This window comes from Astyanax mexicanus, chromosome 3 (genome assembly GCF_023375975.1).
Source record: "Astyanax mexicanus isolate ESR-SI-001 chromosome 3, AstMex3_surface, whole genome shotgun sequence".
Classification (NCBI taxonomy): Eukaryota; Metazoa; Chordata; class Actinopteri; order Characiformes; family Acestrorhamphidae; genus Astyanax; species Astyanax mexicanus.
Genome location: NC_064410.1, coordinates 62,139,485 through 62,152,553, shown reverse-complemented (window position 1 = coordinate 62,152,553; position 13,069 = coordinate 62,139,485). Strand labels below are relative to the sequence as shown.

At 37.1% G+C, this 13,069-nt stretch overlaps 1 protein-coding gene across 4 annotated transcripts in view; it reads right to left on the bottom strand.

Moving 5' to 3' along the window:
• Positions 1–13,069, bottom strand: part of pals2b (protein associated with LIN7 2, MAGUK p55 family member b) — a 56,262-nt gene that overhangs the window by 14,725 nt on the left and 28,468 nt on the right. For all 4 annotated transcript variants that reach the window (XM_049475995.1, XM_049475993.1, XM_049475994.1 and 1 more), the window contains 6 exons: positions 8,161–8,279; positions 5,526–5,678; positions 4,890–5,042; positions 4,088–4,315; positions 260–391; positions 79–175 (listed from right to left, as the gene is read on the bottom strand). In XM_049475995.1, the coding sequence (XP_049331952.1) occupies positions 79–175; positions 260–391; positions 4,088–4,315; positions 4,890–5,042; positions 5,526–5,678; positions 8,161–8,277 (880 nt within the window). In that variant the 5' untranslated portion in view covers positions 8,278–8,279. The remainder of the gene's footprint in view (positions 1–78; positions 176–259; positions 392–4,087; positions 4,316–4,889; positions 5,043–5,525; positions 5,679–8,160; positions 8,280–13,069) is intronic.

Genomic DNA, 13,069 nt, shown 5'->3' with positions numbered 1-13,069 from the left:
AGCATTCATCACAAACATTTGAACATTTAGTGCATATCACAGTTCATATAATCGTAATTTCTTAACATCGTAACGCACCTGTTCCATCCCAGTCCTTTGGAACGAAAGCTTTCCTCTTCTCCTCCAGAAACTGACTGGGAATAAGTCCTGTAGCTCCTCCCACTGTATGACACGCCTGTCAATCACACAATCATCAATCAGTCCAGTCTGAACCAGCAGATTTAAATACATGCAGTAAAACCAGGCAGTAAAATCTGACCTGCCACCAGTTCGGATCTTCTCTATTCACGATCTGCAGAATATCTCCTCTCTGGAAGCCAAGCCCCGCCTCCCTGCACGGGATCAGATTGTCATTGGCTGGATTGTAGTCGAAGTGAGGCTGGACGTAAACCTGAGAGAGAGAGAGAAGGAGGCCAAAAGGTCAATAATCACTATTAATATTAGGGTCTTTCCACTGAATGTGTGCTATTTGCTTGTTGTAACTCTTCCAAAAAAATATACTATTTTATAATCTTTTTTTCAATTCTGAATCTAATAACACATATATTTAACTATTCAAAACATGTACTGCTCAAACTCAGGCAGCTTTACTTAAATTCTAATCTGAAGATGGTTACAAAACTCATGTAACATTTTAAAAAGCATGTTTTTAAAAGCAAGTCCACTAATTCCTTTTTTTTTTCTCTCAAGATTTTTTTTTCCTGTTACTGGCACTCACTCCTGTTACTTTTTATGTTTTGAGTAACAGGAATGAGTTTTTTTTTAGCATAGAATTAGCAAAAACTTGAAAAATATCTAAATGGCGGCCATGCTAATAGCATGAGGACACTGAGCACATTCTAGTGATTTTCACAAAATTTGTATTTAAACAAAAATAAACCAATAAGATGTAAGAATTGATTTAGGTAACAGGACTGAGTGCTGAGATTGAGCTCCTCAGTTATCGTTATAATAAGATTAAATATACAGAAAAACTAATGAGGGAACTTAATTTTGGTCTTCCCTTGATATTCAGTAGAACCAGATGATGTCACTTCCTGTTGTGTATATGTGACTTCCTGTTGTAGAATCTTCCAGATGTTTCAGATGTGGTAATGTGTTAAAGTAACAGGACTGAGTGAAACCCAGGGACTCAACTAAAATGTGTATTTTAAATTAAATATTATGTATATATTATTAAAATATATTTTAAAGCATAGATGGGATTTGGGAGTAGATCTGTGTGAACAATGCAATTAAAACCGGTATGCATTGTTCACACACTGCCACACTGCTATTGGCACTACGGAGCGCTGTGTAGAACAGCACCACCAAAGAAGATACAGCAGATACAGCTCGCTCACTAACGCTAACTAGTTAGCGTAACAAGCTAACACACTGGAGTGACGATAGCTCAGCTTTGTGGAGCCAAACTCTCGTTTCGCTATGTCCTTTTCACGAGAAAAATGAGAACAGCACTTTATCTGAGGAGCTCCTGCTGCTGTTCCTCACTGTATGAGTGTTTTTATCCGAGTAAAATAGAAAAACAACAGCAAACAGCCATTATTCACTCAGAAAAAAGAGGAAGAAAAGAAAGCTCAGAGAAAAGTTCGGAATCATTTATTCAGCACAAGAGATAAAACTCCCTAAGGTGCAAATAAACTTCAAGAGCAGTAACTATAGCCCTTTTTAAATATACTGTGTTTGAAAAATACTGTAGCTTGAAGGATAATTTTTATGCACACAAAACTGAATGTATTTGTTAAATGGAGAGAGAAGGAATTTGTGGCTGATTTTAATACTGTAACGCCTCTAATGGCTTCAATTTAATTTTAAATTGATATTAAACTTGTGTTTTACTTGTGCAATAGAGATTCTGAGAAATATGTCTTTGAATACTTAAACATTGAGTGTTATTTTTGGATCATTTTATTGTTTATGGAATATTCAAAATATTTTTTAAGGTCTATTTTTTACATTCCTCAGCTGTTTTCTGATAATAAAGTGTGATTTTATATATTTTATATATATTGTGTAATATTGTGTAAAGTAAACCCAGTACTAGTCAAAGCTTTAATAGATGACTTAAACCAAAATATATGTCCAAATCCAACAGAAAAAGACAGAAGTGTGTGTGTGTGTGTGTGTGTGTGTGTGTTCTGCCCCAGATAGCATGTGGAGTGTTATTAATAGGGCTCACAGGGATCACTTTCGAGCACAAAGCATCCTGGGATAGTACCAGCTGAATGTGTGTTATTTGTGTGTGTGTGTGTTTTAACTACAATAAAGAGCCACTTCAAAGAGAATTAACACTCGTAGAAGAGAACCACGCCCTAAACAGAGGATCTCCACAGGTTATTTAACCCCTGAACCAGATGCTCCTGTTATTCAGTAAAGTTTATAAATTATTCAGTATCTGCTATACAGGAGGCGTATCAACAAAACCATTCAGTACATATTAAAAATCACTCAGTATTTACTATAAAATGTCAAATCTACTATAAATATCTTTAATTCCACAATAACAGATCAATAACAGATGTGAAATCTAATCTAAAAGTTAGTCGTTATAATAACTGCTATAACTATGCTATAAATAAATATCTATATCTATTAATAAGTCCTCCATGATTCAATATCTATTATGACTCGCTATAAATGATTCAGCTATAAATGATTCAGTCCATACAATACAAAACATTATTTACTATCAACCCTACATGACACAGAATCTACTATAAAAGTCAGTGTCTACAATAAATGATTCAGTACTTAGTAATCTAGTATAAATGATTCAGTGTCTACAGTAAATGATTCAGTATTTAGTAATCTAGTATAAATGACCCATTATCTACAATAAATGATTCAGTGTCTAGTATAAATGATTCAGTATCTAGATAAGATGATCCAGTATATAGTATAAATGATTCAGTATCTAGTATAAATGATTCAGTATCCAGTATAAATGATTCAGTATCTAGATAAGATGATCCAGTATATTGTATAAATGATTCAGTATCTAGTATAAATGATTCAGTATCTAGATAAGATGATCCAGTATATAGTATAAATAATTCAGTATATAGTATAAATGAATAAATATGTACAATAAGTGATTTAGTATATAGTTTTAATGATTCAGTGTCTAGTGTAAATGATTTGGTATCTATCATAAATGATTCAGTATCTAGTGTAAATAATTAGTATCTACAGTAAGTAATTCAGTATCTAGTGTAAATGAGTCAGTATCTACAACAAGTGAATCAGTGTCTAGTGTAAATGATTCAGTATGTAGTGTAAATGAATCAGCATCTACAATAAGTGATTCAGTATCTAGTGTAAATGATTCAGTATCTAGTGTAAATGATTCAGTATGTAGTGTAAATGATTCAGTATGTAGTGTAAATGAATCAGCATCTACAATAAGTGATTCAGTATCTAGTGTAAATGATTCAGTATGTAGTGTAAATGATTCAGTATGTAGTGTAAATGAATCAGCATCTACAACAAGTGATTCAGTATCTAGTGTAAATGATTCAGTATGTAGTGTAAATGATTCAGTATGTAGTGTAAATGAATCAGCATCTACAACAAGTGATTCAGTATCTAGTGTAAATGATTCAGTATGTAGTGTAAATGATTCAGTATGTAGTGTAAATGAATCAGCATCTACAATAAGTGATTCAGTATCTAGTGTAAATGATTCAGTATCTAGTGTAAATGATTCAGTATCTAGTGTAAATGAATCAGCATCTACAACAAGTGATTCAGTGTATAGTGTAAATGATTCAGTATCTACAGTAAGTAATTTAGTATCTAGTTTAAATGACTCAGTATCTAGTATAAGTGATTCAGTATCTACATGTTTTGTCTTTACAGTAAATGATTAAGTATCTATAACAATTTTATAACATGAAATGTACTTTAAATGTTTTGGTCTTTACAATAAATGACTCAGTATTTACTATAAATTTAGTATAGATTTAGTATCAATTGTAAGTAATGTAATTTACTACAAATGTGTTTGCAATAAACGAATTAGTATCTACTGTACATATACTATATAATAAATAATATATATGTATGTGTATTATAAGTGCAGTATAACCTGTGGAGGGCAGGGGGCGTCTCTGTAGCTGGGCAGGATTTTGAGGGTGATTCCTCCACTGCAGTCCTTCAGCATCTCCTGCAGTTCAGTGGGATTATTCCCCACCTCCTTCCCGTTCACCTCCTTTATAACGTCCCCCGCATGCAGCAGCCCCTGCCTGTCTATCATCCCCCCGTGAAGAATCCGAGCGATCACCAGATCCTCCTTCTCCACTCGGAACGTAACACCCTGAGACACACAGAACAAACACACTTACAGTACCAAACATAAGAGACCCCTTAAATATTATGAGTTTCTTTAATTTTACCAAATTGAAAACCTCTGGAATATAATCAAGAGGAAGATGGATGATCACAAGCCATCAAACCACCAAACTGAACTGCTTGAATTTTTACACCAGGAGTAAAGCAGCATAAAGTTATCCAAAAGCAGTGTGTAAGACTGGTGGAGGAGAACATGATGCCAAGATGCATGAAAAAAAAAACTGTGATTAACAACCAGGGTTATTCCACCAAATATTGATTTCTGAACTCTTAAAACTTTATGAATATGAACTTGTTTTCTTTGCATTATTTGAGGTTTGAAAGCTCTGCATCTTTTTTGTTATTTCAGCCATTTCTCTATTCATTTTCTGTAAATAAATGCTCTAAATGAGAATATTTGTATTGGTGATTTGGGAGAAACGTTGTCTGTAGTTTATAGAATAAAACAACATCTTCATTTTACTCAAACATAAACCTATAAATAAATAAAATATAATGCAGTATATTTGAACATACTGGTGCTGTAAATAATAACTCACTAGAGGCTCTCCTGCTTTCTTGCGGATGCCGATCATCCGGACTGCGTCTGCCTGCATCAGGGCGTTGTTCACAGCTGCATCGTTGTTCATCTCTAAAGGGGGCGGAGCCTCATAGCATTTAGATGCCACCATATCATGGGCCTCCAGGAGAGACTGTTAGAAAAGAGAGAAAAAAGTGGTGAACAAATAAGAGATACTGTACTGCTCCTATAGAGTCTACACTCTGGTGATGTCCACAATGTCTACAAGAGCGCTTGCTTTTAAAGAGGCACACTTTTAGGGACACAAACTTTGAATTTACTGTCTTTGGCTTTTAAGGTGGAACGGATCAAAAGAATTTAGGTGCAGTTTTATGTGGACTGTTTGTAATTTCTGTACAACACAAGCAAAAAAGATTCTTAAAGCACTTCAGTGCTTAATGTAATATATGGGTCTTTTTAAGGTGGAATTGAAATTGTGAACATGAAACTAAAAACTTCATTCACTGGCGGCTGTAGTAAGTAGTGAGGAATTATTTGCTCATATATGAGAATTTCTACAGTAAACTCAAATATTAGCCTAATTTAACACACAGTCTGACAGGTGTGAGAAAGGTGTGTGAGACAGGTGTGTGATGAGCTCAGGTGAGTTGTGTACCTGGAAGTGAGGCTCCTGTAGGATACGGGAGAGTTCTGCAGCGCTGTCGTCTCGAACGCTCAGTCCACTGATATCTCCCAGTATCTCAGTTACCAGCTCCACGTTATTCTCCTGCACCGCCTCCAGCTTAACATCCTCTAAACGCTCATGAGCCTACACACACACACACACACACACACACACACATTAATACTAAACAGTTTTATGAGGTAGAGTCACCTAGAATTCAGGCTTTCAGTTAACAGCTGTGCTGAAATCATCAAGAGTTAATTACTTGAATTCAGAGACTGTAAAAAAAGATGGACGTCGTGTCGCCGTTCCCATTCATTCAGTGAAAATGAAGCCAAAATCTTCCACCATGTTGGTGATCCTGAAACCCGAGTCTGTAGAGCGCAGTAGAGACCAGAGGAGGGAGAAAGACTGTGGAGAGACCGCCTACTCATTTAAATAACCCCGCCCCTGAGGGCTGCCTCCACAGAGCTCTACACAGTCTATGGTCCCACCCATACAGTTATTGGTCCCACCCCGGCTAGGTGTAACTCAGCCCTTTTACACACCAATAACCACACCTTTTTAAATAGAGCTGAATAACGTTTAAAAAACAAATTCTGTGGGGATATAAAAATTGACAATATAAGTTGTTCCATTTAAATAATGGAGGTAGAATTCCAGTATATTGGGGGAAATGTGATTGAAACTTGTTCTGTTTTGCCATTGAAACCTATGGGGATGGGTGGGGTTACACAGCTTTCTGAAACCGAACAGCAGGGGGCGCCCGACCTGTGGTGCCTTCACATTTGAGAGACGATGCTCTGTCCAGCTATATACAGTGTATGCTTGAATGTCTTGTCTCTTAATAAAGTGTTTGAGAGCATCAGTTAAAGTAAAGTAGTGAAGAGGTAGAGTTACAGGTATACAGTGAATAGTGAATATTTGAGTAATGTTCTAATCCAGGTTATGAGAAGCAACAACTAATCAACTAAATAAAGAAAGACCATCAAAAACTAAAGATGCGACCAATCTGATACAGTATCGATACCAATATTGATGTATTTTAACGTATCGGATCTCAGGCAAGTGCAACTGCACTCTGGTATTTATTAACTACAGACTGGAGTAAATTATAGTCATAATTCACATATCCTATAAAACCACAGGATCTACAAACACTAACCAGCACAAACACACCCATCTGTTATTAAAAACAGTGAATAATTAAGTTCAGAAATACAGTTAGCATTGCCAGTTAGCCATTAGCCATCTCCATTAAGATCTGCAGTCAGTTAGCCTAGCTAGCATCGGGCCGACAGCTGCATTCAGGCATTCTGAATGTAATAAGTAACTAACGCAAGTAAACTAGTCATCATCCACATCTAATATCAAACCACAGATCCTCCCCACTCTAACCAGCACTAATAAATCAATCTGTTATTAAAAACACAAAACAAGGATTAATTCAGCTCAGAAAATAAAGTTAGCATCGCCGGTTAGCCATTAGCCACTGCAGCTAATCCATCACGCTATGTGTCAAAATAAAAGTCTCCTGCACAACCAGTACAAAAGATTAGTCTAAAGCCCTGTATTTAATATTTAACATATTTAATACTTAACTTTTTTTTTTTCAATATTTAATAAAAATTAAAATATTCAATTTGAAAGAAAACTATTGTGTGTTTGTATATAAAATGTGTAAAATAAATGACTTTGGAATGCATTTACATTAAATGCACTTGTGTATTCTCTTTAAAGTGCTGTGTGGTCAGTTTCAGCCCCATTATGTAACCTTAATCATAGTCCTAAAAATAAACTAAAAGAGCCCTTTTATCGGTATTTGTATCGGTATCAGCAGTTTTATCAGTTTTATATCAGAAACAGATCGGAGTTAAAAAAAAAAAGTGGATCGTCTCATCTAGGCCTGGACAATAATTCGATATCGGTATTTATCGCGATAAGAAATGTTTCAATAACTGTGATATCATTTTTATGGTATATCGATATGTATTATTTGCAGAATCTGTCAAATCTGTTCTTGATCTGTTAAATTTGTTTACAAAAGAATAAGAAGCTCTGCCTCTGTTGTAATTTAAAGTTATTTTTAGTTAGTTAGTTATATAGGCTTATGTTTGACAGGGATGTTATGTTTTTTTTTTGCTATATGCAAATAAAACTGAGCATTGATTTATCTTGACTATTTTTTATTTCTTAAGTATTATAAAGTTTTTGTGAAATGAGGTTTCAAAAACTTAAATTAAATTTTCAGACAGTAGTAGATACATATTTCAATTGCAGGGATTCTTAGCAGTTTTCTGAGGCCTTCTAAGTATTTATATCGATATCAAAATTGTAATGTATCGACTGATATTAAGGAATATATCGTGATATAAATTTTGGCCATATCGTCCAGCACAGGTCCCATCACTATCAAAAATGTTAGGATGATGAAACTGGCACTCATTAGGACCGCCCTAGGAAAGGAAGCGCAAGAGTGTCTTTAGAGTTACCAGCCTCAGAAACTGCAAGTTTGTTTTGGTTTGTTTAACACTTTTAAGTTACTGGATGATTTTAGTATTAATTTAAAATAATGTAGTAAAAAATCCATAACATTTTCTCATATAGAAGCAGTTTGTAGTTATACCTTGGCGAGGGAGCGGACGATGGGGCTCTCCATGATGCCTTTGAGGAAGATGAGGTCGATGTCTTTGGCCCCGGTGGAGGGGGGCAGCTCCCCCAGGTTCTCCAGCACCTGCTGCATAGCTGCACACAGTCAGATACAGTCATTACCATCACACTCTGCACATTGCAAAAATCTACATCACCAATTATACAACAGTTAGTTCTGACATCACAGTCTGATTGGTTGAGAAGTGTTTTAACCGTGCTGATATTTGTGATAACAGCACTGCCGACGCGTTGCCGAGTAACGGCATATTTATACACACAGGACAGTTTTTAATCAACGCCTCCACCAGCATTAGCTTAGCACAGGCTAGTGCCCAGCCAAGACACCTTCGCCCACAGCCAGTAGCACTGGCTTGTCTTTTGTGGAAAAAAGGAGAAGAAAATCCATCAGTCACCTCGGCCGCAGTTTGATAGCCGGAACGGTACCCAGCTAGGCTAAGCTAAGCTAATGCTAAGCTTAAGCAAGCTACGATAACCTAACCACAGTCCAGCCGGCTAGCTAACCAACACCAACAAAAACAGGCAGAAATGCTCGCAAACGTACAGCTTCCACATGAAGACCCGACTCAGCGGAGCAGGAGATGAGAGTTTTAGCGCTATTTCACGCTCCTAACGTTTACCATGTTTGTTTAATTCCAATTTGGATTTTAAGCTAATGTTCATGGTGCTACTCTGTAAAAACTGTACGCTGTTTTGTAGTTAGGTCACAGTTCTGTTACACTATTATTATTATTTTTTTTAATATTTAAAATACACCTCATGGATGCACTGGGACGCATCATCAGTGATGTATCCTGAGGTCATCGGGTGTTTCGGGTCTTGCAACATCATACACCCTCACCCAGGCGACCCAGCCAGGGGTCTTGCGTCCAGCCCAACTTGCGTCCCAGTAGCAACCCACGGATCTGCCCTCTTCATCCAAAGCCACCTAGTAGCCTTTTCGGCGTCTTCGCTTGCGGACTTGATGGCCCTCTTCTTTGCTGCTCCCACGATGCCCAGGCGGCTGAGGACCTTGCACAGAGACCTCCCTGCAAATCCCCTGCAGCCTACTTCTATGGGCTCGTAGAACGTCTTCCAGCCTCCTCCCCTGCACTCCTCCACAAGTTCCTGGTATTTAGCCCTCTTCCTCTCATTTGCTTCCTCGATGTTTTCTTCCCAGGGCACTGTCAACTCCAGTATGATCAGCTGTTTTGAAGACTGAGAGGTCATGATCATATCTGGACGGAGGGTTGTTGTTGCGATCTGCTGGGGGAACCTCATTTGCTTACCCAGGTCGACCTGCAGCTGCCAGTCAGATGCTGTATGGAGTAGGCCTGCTGTCGCATGTTTGTTTGTTCTGGGTTTTTCTCCAGCTTTCACAAAGTAGATTGCCATCTTTGGAGCATGATGGTTCTTGCTGGAGCTGATGGCTGAAGCTACGCTCTCAGCGACTGCCTTAAGCACCTGGTCATGGCGCCAGCGATAGCGACCATCTGCTAGAGCCTTCGGGCAGCCGCTGAGGAGGTGTTCTAAAGAGCCTCTACCAGAGCACAGCGGGCAGGAAGGTGTCTCACTTTTCCCCCACACATGGAGGTTCGCTGGGCTTGGCAGGACGTCGTAGACAGCTTGGACCAGGAAACGGACCCGCTGGAAAAACGGAACTTGTCAATCACCTTCCCCTTTTTCAGGACCATCGATCGTGATTTGGAGGGCTTAAAACTCATCCTTGCCCAGGTCATGAGCTTTTCAAGCCCTTGCAGGATCCACCTGCACCCTGGGACTGACGTGGTTGTTACAGTGAGGTCATCCATAAAGGCTCTGATGGGAGGCTGTCGTACACCTGACTTGGTCAGGGGCCCTCTGCATTCCACCTCAGCTGACTTGACTACCATGTTCATGGCCAGGGAAAAGTTTCACACAAGTTGTGGAACTACTTTTTGGCGGAAGGCACAGTCCGAATTAAAGCATATTCATTCTGAAATTCTTAAGGTTCTTTGATTTATTTATTTATTTTTTTAAATCATTTTGTAAAAAAAACAAACAAAAAAAAAAAACTGTTGTATAAAAGCAATAGAGCACTCGAGGTCGTGTGTTATCGCGAATAACATCACTGCTGTGATGATCTACGACCAAAACTCAGCAGTGTTTTATTGCATAAATATCTTCTGTCAGTCATGATTGTAGTTATTTTCCAGTGGTTTTGTAGTCCAGCAGTGGAACGTTCACTGACTGTAGGTCAGCGGTCAGTTTGTTATGGAACTGCTAATAGTGTGAGCCAGAGTACACAGCCCGGGGGTGCAGGTTTACAGAGTACACACCACTCTGCACGCTTGTGTGTGTGTGTGTGTGTGTGTGTGTCAGAGACAGAGAGGTCTATTTTAATCAAATGTTTAAAAACTCAAACGTTTAAATAAGACTGGGTTGAAAACTTGATGAGTTTATATATTTGGAGCGTTTCTCCCTCTGGTTGGTTTGTTTTCACACAGGCATAAACACAAAAAACGCACCAAAATGTGCACCAATGAAACACGCGAGCACATCGTGTCCTCTGATTAGTCTGAGCTGTCTGGCGAGGGAGTAAGAAAGTAAATATAGTGAGAAGATTCTGTTTCTTAGGTTTAAGTTTGAGTAAAATAAATATTGTTGTTTTATTCTATAAACTACAGACAACATTTCTTCCAAATTCCAAATAAAAATATTGTCAGAAAATGAGACCTTAAATAATGCAAAGAAAACAAGTTCATATTCATAAAGTTTTAAGAGTTCAGAAATCAATATTTGGTGGAATAACCCTGGTTGGTTTTTAATCACAGTTTTCTTCATGCATCTTGGCATCATGTTCTCCTCCACCAGTCTTACACACTGCTTTTGAATAACATTATGCTGCTTTACTCCTGGTGCAAAAATTCAAGCAGTTCAGTTTGGTGGTTTGATGGTTTGTGATCATCCATCTTCCTCTTGATTATATTCCAGAGGATTTTAATTTGGTAAAATCAAAGAAACTCAAAGAAATGTTGGTTTCTTTTTTTTTTTTTAAGATGTATAGGTAGTAAACAGGTAGAGTTGCTTTGATCCACACCTGAGTGCGATTACTGTTTTCACACCTGCTCAATCGAACCGGACTAAACCCTATTCGGACAGGATTATTTTCTCAGGGGGTTCTGGGGTAATTTTCTCTTTTATGGGCGTTTTTATCCTCTGTGATTTTATTCCCGTCCAGAACGATCATGTACGTGTTTTGTCAGACGTCCTCTGAGAAAATTACAGGCTGAATTCTCTACTGTTCTTCTCTGAACTCCGTGGTCCTCCAGTAATTTTAGTCCCGTCCGGACCTGTCCCAATATTTATGGTATAAATCAGCCATAAAATTAAAAACTTGCATTTTTTTTTTGCTATAAAGTTGTTTTTGTGTACAGAAACCACAGAACTTCTTCAGAACAGATCTTGTGGAGTTCATACCTCTCTGGCTCTCAGCAGAATAAGAGCTGAGACATTGGGCAGATGATTTTAATGTTATGGCTGATTAGTTTATGTGTTTTTATACTGTAAATACGTCTGTAAGAAACACAGACAGTAGAATTGTGGAACAGTGGGTACAGAGGATCAAACAGGCAGGAGGCCTAGAGCAGCAAATTACACAGGAATGCAGGATACAAACACACACACACACACACTTTCAAAAACAGCATACCATCGCACAATCCATCTTATCCTTATAATAAAACACACACCCTCATATTTGGCTAATCTGTGTTGAATGAACATAATTACAGTTCATTCAGCAACTCTAGTTACCACACACATAGTTATTTATTGTTAATTTTATATGTATTTATTTTGTTTGTTCAAAGTTTAAAGTGTGTAGTTGTGTAGTATTTTAGTATGTAAAAATATAGACCACTTAAAAATGATGAGTTTCTTTGATTTTACCTAATTAAAAACCTCTGGAATATAATCAAGAGGAAGATGGATGATCACAAACCATCAAACCACCAAACTGAACTGCTTGAATTTTTACACCAGGAGTAAAGCAGCATAAAGTTATCCAAAAGCAGTGTGTAAGACTGGTGGAGGAGGACATGATGCCAAGATGCATGAAAACTGTGATTAACAACCAGGGTTATTCCACCAAATATTGATTTTCTTTGCATTATTTGAGGTCTGAAAGCTCTGCGTCTTTTTTGTTATTTCAGACATTTCTCATTTTCTGTAAATAAATGCTCTAAATGAGAATATTTTTATTTGGAATTTGGGAGAAATGTTGTCTGTAGTTTATAGAATAAAACAACAATGTTCATTTTACTCAAACATAAACCTATAAATAGTAAAATCAGAGAAACTGGTTCAGAAACTGAAGTGCTTTCTTCATTTATTTACAGAGCTGTATATATATATATATATATATATATATATATATATATATATATATATATATATATATATAGTACACTCTAAGAAATATAAGTACAGATTTGTACTTAAAAGAGTACAAAGCTCGTTGCTGGGGCTGTACCTTATATTGAGGCACAAAAAAGTACCTTTCAGTGAAAGTCCTTTTTTGTACCCATGGTTTTTGTGGCAGTAAAGATCATAAAGATTATAAACATTATCATCAACTAAAAATGGCTCAAAAACTTGATGATACAAAATTGTCTGGCTTTCAAATAAAAAAATGTGCAATTTAAATATATATTGTTCATTAGTACAGTGATGCAGAATACTGAATGTACCTTTTGGCTGGTTAAATGGTACAAATCTGTACTTATTGCTGTTAGAAATGACTTTGTACTTCAGAGGGAACAAATCTGACCCTGTAAAGACCAATATTATACCTTTGAGGGTACAATTATGAAGAGAGTACCTTTGAGTACAAAAAAGTACTCATG